Raw genomic sequence first — 7,482 nt, 5'->3', positions numbered from 1 at the left:
TCAAAGTTCCTTCGCCTTGGAGACCTTTAGCATAAGCTTGCGGCCAACAGGTGCAATATTAAAACGATCCTCGAGTTCCATATCTACGTCCGTCATTTCATCTCCAAGCCGCAGCTCCAAGTTTCGGAATACAGAGGAAACAGCTATGTAAAGCTCATCCCATGCCAAGTTCAATCCAAGGCAAGCCCTCCTACCCAAACTGAATGGGGTCAATGCCGATTCCATATCCGCATGAGAGCTAAGCCAGCGCTCAGGGTTGAACAACTCTGGATCGGAGAAAACTGCTGGATCGCGGTGGTGAACGAAATTCTGCATGTTGACAACCGTGCCAACGGGGAGGTCGATACCATGGATTTTCATAGGCTCGTTGAGAACTCGAGGCAATGACGAGTTGATGGTGGGATATAACCTAAATGTCTCCTTTATGACTGCATTGAGATACGGCAAATTCCTTAATGTCGATATACTCTCTCCACCATCCTCTAGCTCAGCACGAAGACGCGTTTGGATGGCTTCATAGCCGGGGCGCGATAAGGCGTACAGCCGGTAGGTCAGCGTGGTGGACGTTGTACCGCTGCCGGCAAACATGATTCCCATTGCCTCCTCGACAAATTCTTCATGATTTAGCTTTCTCCCAAGAAAGCCGTCCACAGAAGAGAGGTATGGAGAAATGAGATAACCATCGTCTTTGGCTGGGAGCTGTAGAAATTCACGTAGAAGCACCCGGCTTTTCTGCTCCCATGTGCGTCGGCGTTGATACGGCTCGCCGAGGAAAAGAATCTTATGGGCGAAGCCTGTGAGCCTCAGCCAAGGCAAAAGTCCATCAAGAATGAATGTGAGTGCACTACCATCCACAGACTCAAGCAGTTCGGTGAGATCTGTAGTATCCTCGAATGTGAACTCCTTTCTGAATCCTGCCTTGCAGACCACTTCGAGGCTGAATAGGCCACACATGAGAAACGCATTCACGCTGCCTGTAGTTGCTGAAGATGAAATTTCGAGAAGACGCTTTGCGAGATTGTCCGCCTTTGATCTGATCATTGGCTCTAGCCGAGTCATGGACTGGAGCGAATAGGGTGAAGCCGAAATTTTCGACGAGCTTCGTGTTCTTCCTTGTTTCTATCCAAAGCGCGATGAGTTTTGAACACAGCATTGTGCTTGATTTAATCTGTAACTCACGTCATGCAGAATATGTTGTGTTGGTCAACATATACAATTGGAAGATAAAACCCCGGCTTTTTAGACGAAGCTTTGTTGTTGGAGTATATGGCTCGGTAATATCTCCAATCACTGATTGATACCTCGTTTGGGCCGATACGCACCAAAGGTCCATAATCTTTATGTAGCTGTAGCAGTTTCTGTAATCATCTTGAAAGATTAGTCATATTCTGAACTTATTCACCTTAATCTTGTTGTAATTCGCTTGCCTGTGCTCGCTGCCACTTGAAGGCGGCAATAGTGATGGTCCATGGAAGTAATGCAGCGTTTTTGGGCCCTGGTACATCTCGAAGAGGGCTCACTAGAATCCTTTGGACAAACTGGCAGACGAATGCGTAAGTATACGCGTTATTTAAAACTATACCAGGTATGGAAATAAAATCGTTGTTTTCTTGATGAGAGCCTTCGTACTGACCTTTAGAAATAGATGACATCCCAGTATAGCCGCCGCTAAGAATACGTATAGTCTGAAGGTTGCACCTGATGCAACGGAAGAGAAAGTTACCTGGTATCCCTCTTCCATTGTCACGATTCTGTTGTTTTACGAGACGAAAGCAAGTGGATATGATTGAAGCGCCCTGGCCTTTTACCGCTATGTCTTCATCGCATATTTTGGTGACAAAAGGGGAGCTATAAGTAGGCCAGATACCTATATCTTTCAGTACATGCCTTACCTGGAGAGATACGTATATGTTCCTATACAACGTATACTGGGGGCGTATCTCCCTCCACAATGACATCTTCCCCCGCGTTTCCCCGCAAGTCTCTAAACATTGTCTGGGGAAATCGGCTCCAAGAGCTCGGACGAGTGGAAATCCGATCGAGTGGGGAGCTTCTGGATATTAGCATGCGGACCGTAATCGTCACGGGCGTAGAGTAGATTCGTCTGCTTCATTGTGTATTAGTAGTTGCGTGGGGCATCTTGCAGGAATGTTTAGATGCCCCGCAAAGCCTGTCCTGCGAGCAACCCACGCACTATAATAAATCTCATGGAGTTCGTAGCTATGAAACAGGGAATAAGGGGTAAATGAGAGAAAGGAAAGAGACGTATATACACAAAGGCCTCCTTACGTATCACCAGAAGAGTTCCTAAGCAAAAAGCCAATTCTGAAAGCACTGGCGGAAGACATTTCTCGAAATAGCAATTTTATACTTAGCAATAACAAACGATTTGAAGCATGAGCAGCTTGTGCCTATAGCTTATATTTATTTGTTACCTTTTTTACCATATATCATCAAGTAACTCAATTTGTATAAACCAACTTACGTATCATTATATTACATACTGCTTCGGAGGGAAACTGTTACAGAAGTATAACTGTTCTTCCATTGTGTAGTCTCCGTCTAGAGGTAACTTCGGAGATCCGGGGGGAACACTTTTGCAAGGCGACAGCGCGGAGATTGATCTACGGAATCGTGGGGCATACCTAGGGGTGCCACAACTAAACCTTTCCAGACTTCGATCCCCCACTTCTTAATGCGTAGTCTGTGGGTTGCAAACCTCTGTGCAGAACAAGAAGAGAACAACAAAGCTGCTATAATGGACTTAAGACCAAGAGAGAGGTTCAGGCCGACCTTAAGCCGGATAGAGAGGTTATAAGTTTAGTTGGGGAGAGGTTCTATTACAACTCTAATAACTAAGATTTAATCCAAGAACGAAATGCAAAAGTCCATGTGCCACTCCTTCATGGCCATCTACTAGAGGCCGAAGTGCGTAAAAGCTCTATTATGCGCTCAAGAGACGCAACAGTTGTGCCAAGGGCAGTTCTGCTTTATCACGTGGCATTTTGGACACCCATTACTTCCTCGACAATGGCGTAAGTTCCCACAGAACTATTAGGCACCTATACTAGAAAATAAGGGCGCATGTAGATACAGGAAGAAGGCTGGATAGCTTTTATTCTAGTTACGATTATTACCTTGGGAGCTGATATAGAGGAATATCCACCGAGGTCTAAATACACACGACCATAGAAAGTGGAAAATTCGGGACGTCGTCAAGCTCTCTTCTTGGAAGTGATATCTTCCCAAATCTAGAGTTGCAAATTTGGTGTTGACCAACCACGCGCTAAAATGCTCGCCACCATTGAGTCCACCTAAAAGTTAGATGGGCTGCCAAATGCTTCGGACCGTTGGATAATTATCCTACTGAAAACCGCTGTTGTATCGCGTCCACCTGTGTAGTACCAGAGGATAGGATATGCAAGAGCACAAACGTCTTTGGCCGGATTCCAGTGCGGCACCCACGACGGGAAATCGCTGTATAGAGTCTTCTAATTGCGGTCTAAACAAGATAAGATGAATGACAACTCGGCGGTTTTTAAGAAGCGCGCGGGCGGTTTCATAGCATACATCAAGTGAACCTTTGTTGTAGTCTGGATTCACTAGAATCTCGCCCGTGTGGGGATTTAATGTGCTAGGATGTCTAAGGAATGTAAACATGTAGTCTCTATGGTTCGTAGCTTCGAAGAGAGGAGTGATATGAAGAACCTCGGTGAAAGATACGTTAGGGCGTTGGGCCTCGAGCGATTAGACGGGCCTCTTGGATAATTCGCTTTTCCATGACACAGAGGTGGCCATGGAATTCCACAGGTTGGCAAATGAGTCGGTTATCTTGAATAATCCAATGATAGATATCGGAAACAGATGCCTAGCCATGAGACAAAGGCTAGACACTTCAATGATGTCGCTGATAGTAATGGTCGCTTCACCCCACACCATTGTTGCTCGCAGTGCTAGCCCAGCCTCCTGCAAAACCCATACTCGAGAAAACCACGGGAGATTCGCCATTTCTCGAACCATGTCCCATTGTTTTGGATCAGAGCAGATGGGGTTATCTACCATTGGGATGGGAATATTCTTCTCATGTCCATAAGTTTCCCAGATCTTTCTTGATGCCGCTGCAGTATCCTTGAGGAGATTGACGCATGGGAGAGAAATATTGAGCATCTAAGAGGCACTGAATTGCAATTTGCGACTTGGATATCTGCCACGGCGAATGGGCTATAAAGCTTTCAATATCAATATACCCCGCTTCAACCCCTCCCTTTGTGATGGACTTGACAGACTTCTCGACATTACCAAGTGTTGTGGTGTACTCCGATACTAGATACTAAGTAAGTGATAGGCGTAATTCAGCTATCCTAGTACAGTTGGCTGAGATATGGCTGGGAGTATTCATCTATCAATGGGGTTAGTATTTGTTATTGCTCTTGTTCTTATCGATTCGAGCGAAGATTTCTTAATCAGCTCTTTGTCAACTTGGGGCCTCTCATTTCCCAGTTACTTATAAGCCATCTCTTGCTACCTCATCTAAGGTCCGTCTTACTTTGGCAGACATCACTAACACTGACGTCCCTTTACTTACCTCGCAATTGTATAGATGCGACTAGGATTCCCCTAATGATATGTGCCAAGACCTCCATCGCGTCAATTAGTGGCGGCTCGGCTCGGTTTGGACGCCTGGTCGCCCCACTGCTTTAATCCCAAATCTAGCTAAAAACTTCACACATTTAACCCACTAAGAAGAAATGATCCCTCGACAGCTAGCTATAGGGTGGGCTTGCGCATATCCGAAGAGCAGACTACGGCGACGGATATGCCCGACGATAGATATATCTATCTACTAATATAACTATCTCGGTGGACGATGCCTACTCTTGTATTATAGCTATCAAGTTAGAGAGAAACTAGGTACATGTAGGGTGTTAAGCGCATTACTCACCAACTCTGTCCACCAATGTGTGATGCAGTTAACCCGTGGCACGACGTTCCGGAGAATAATGATTAGGAAACATGTGGGCTAGCAATGCAGTATACACACAGCGGCATGCTCCGGACTGCATGTATAGGGCTATTTACCGATATTTTATTTGACCATGTACCAACTCTTACGCTCCTCAATCATGGTTCTAGAAGCCGCTGGCTACATTGATCCGTCTGATTTAGTTAATAATTCTGCTACAAGTTTTATTTGCCAAATCGCAACCCGGCTACTCACAACTATGATTCCAAATATAACATCCACCCTAAGCAACGGGAACCGCTACAAAGTGAACAGGCGTGGCTATTTTTACTACACTCCTACTTGACTATGTGTAATGTCCGAATAAATCCTCTTTGTCTTGTTTATGGAAACTTGGAGCATTCGTGTTGTACAAGGTACCTCGAACAACTCCCATAGACAACCCGGCCTTTGCAGCTTCCTTAAGTGTTCTTAAAAGGCACACCATGACAAAATGCTCAACGTTGGGAAATATGTACTGGCGGGTATGCTACATCAAAACGCCTCGAATGTGTCATTTAAGCTAATTATTCATGTCGAATAGGTTTGGCGTTGGGAGGAGCACACGCTCGCAGTACTGATATTGCTTCAGTTGCAAATGAGCGCATGCATGGCCATGAAAGTTTCGTTGACAACGATGGCGTGAGATTCCATCACAGCTCATATGGCTCTGGACCTCTCTTGGTTTTACAGCACGGTTTCCCAGACAGAGAGACGACCTGGAACACTTTTCAAATCCAAGAATTCGCAAAGAAGTACACCCTTGTGACTCCCACACTGCGCGGACATCCACCCAGCCATGTCCCACTAGAAAAGGAAGACTATGCTGCGGCCGCCTATGTTTCGGACATGTTGGCGGTGATTAAAGCGGTTGGCAAAGGCTCGGCTGTCATTGTGGGACACGATGTTGGAGGCCTTGTCGTGCAAAAGTTTGCTTCGGCGCATTCGGACATGTTGAAGGGCCTCGTTATGGTTAACACACCAATTATTCCAGTTCTCCTCCCCTTGATTGAGTTTGACAGGCACCAGCAACAGCTATCGGGATACCCAATACCGTACTATGCGTACCGTCCAGGCCATCCGAAATGTTTCCGCTATAGTGCAGCACATCTTGAACGAAACATACCGCGATCGGATTGCAGACTATCTGCACAAATCTCCTCTCTATGGGATGCTTGACTTTTACAACGAAAACTTTCCTGCACCTCCATATAGACAGAATCTCAGTACTGAGGGCTTGACCCAATCCGCCATTATCTGGGGAGAGCTCGATCCATATTTTAGTCCGGCTATGCTCAATGGCCTCGAGGCTTGGTTTGACTATGGAATTAGATTAGTCGTAACTCCAGGCGCCGGGCACTGGTCTTTCAGAGACAAGCCTACACGGTTGAACGCGGAGCTAAAGTCTTTTCTCGATTTCCTTGAATACTAGGATTGGGGTCTGGAACTTCAATGGTTCATTCAGTAGAGATATAATTTCTCAGGGACGAGAATGCGATATCGCTCACGCTACTATGGCAATCAACAGTTGCATGATACTTTGGGATAAATGGGTTGATATTTAAATAAAGACGCCCCTTCCTGGCTCCTCTTTGGGCTCATTCTTACATTTTCCGTTAGAGTGTGCCTTTTTTTATTAACTTGGCTAGCCAGATGCATTTAATAACGAAATTTTGAACTACCTGTATTTCATGCCGAGAGCTCAAGAATACGTTTAGTATTAGGGACTGGGCTATGGCAAATTTCCCCGGCCTAAGAACTTGCCTCTCGTGCGCCTTCATGACGCCTTGGAGGGGATAAATTTCGTAGGAAAGCAGTGATTTGCAAGCGAAGAACAAATTTCCTAATGCACGCACTTTGTGGCTTTTGTTAGTATGCTTGAACCTCCCGAACGGCAACTTTCACGATAGACTTGTTAATTAAGTCGGTATTCGTATCCTACGCAAATCACTTTGATCTAAATAGTACATATCGAGCACGCATGTGTCCATAGATCAAGCTTATAAATACGACTAAAAATTTGAAGCACTTCGAAGATGGGAATACAGATAATAAAAATATAAACCTTTCGTCTCATAACAATCACAGAAATTCCTCTCGATAGCAGCGTACCAATTCACTCATTTCTACTTCACTTGAGATGTTACACACTTTACTATAACGCTCTAGCTCTACAATATTGTTCTTTGAGATGCTCTTTTAGGCGACTGTTCCGAACATTATCGGGTACTTTTTAATCGGTTGCGGCCGCATGCAGCCAATGAACCACGTGCATTTAATGATCTGCTTAGATTAGTGTCGAATCAAAGACCTGAACCAAAAGATAGGGAACAGACCAGCTAAATTTGCATCTTCATTTCTCCGGCTAGCCTGGATGCGGAAGCTCGATATACCGACGTATGGAGAACGCCGCTGAACTTTTGGCAGGTCCTCGGCGATCGGCTTCGACTACTAGTCAGTGCTGTCTCATAAATTGTTTC

The 7,482-nt window shown here is 45.3% G+C and overlaps 2 protein-coding genes across 2 annotated transcripts; one reads left to right on the top strand and one right to left on the bottom strand.

Annotated features, from left to right (window-relative positions):
• Window positions 1-1,059, bottom strand: Triagg1_6010 (uncharacterized protein; the record flags this gene model as incomplete). Its single annotated transcript, XM_062900588.1, has 1 exon — window positions 1-1,059. One exon carries the CDS (start codon window positions 1,057-1,059, stop codon window positions 1-3), a length of 1,059 nt encoding a protein of 352 aa, XP_062755211.1.
• Window positions 1,060-5,456: 4,397 nt separating this feature from the next.
• Window positions 5,457-6,434, top strand: Triagg1_6009 (uncharacterized protein; the record flags this gene model as incomplete). Its single annotated transcript, XM_062900587.1, has 4 exons — window positions 5,457-5,487; window positions 5,547-5,644; window positions 5,696-5,974; window positions 6,078-6,434. 4 exons carry the CDS (start codon window positions 5,457-5,459, stop codon window positions 6,432-6,434), a joined length of 765 nt encoding a protein of 254 aa, XP_062755210.1.
• Between the last annotated feature and the right edge of the window lie 1,048 nt (window positions 6,435-7,482).

Source organism: Trichoderma aggressivum (assembly GCF_033847375.1).
Source record: "Trichoderma aggressivum f. europaeum strain CBS 100526 chromosome Unknown scaffold_022, whole genome shotgun sequence".
Classification (NCBI taxonomy): domain Eukaryota; kingdom Fungi; phylum Ascomycota; class Sordariomycetes; order Hypocreales; family Hypocreaceae; genus Trichoderma; species Trichoderma aggressivum.
This window is presented reverse-complemented; position numbering and strand designations above follow the sequence as displayed.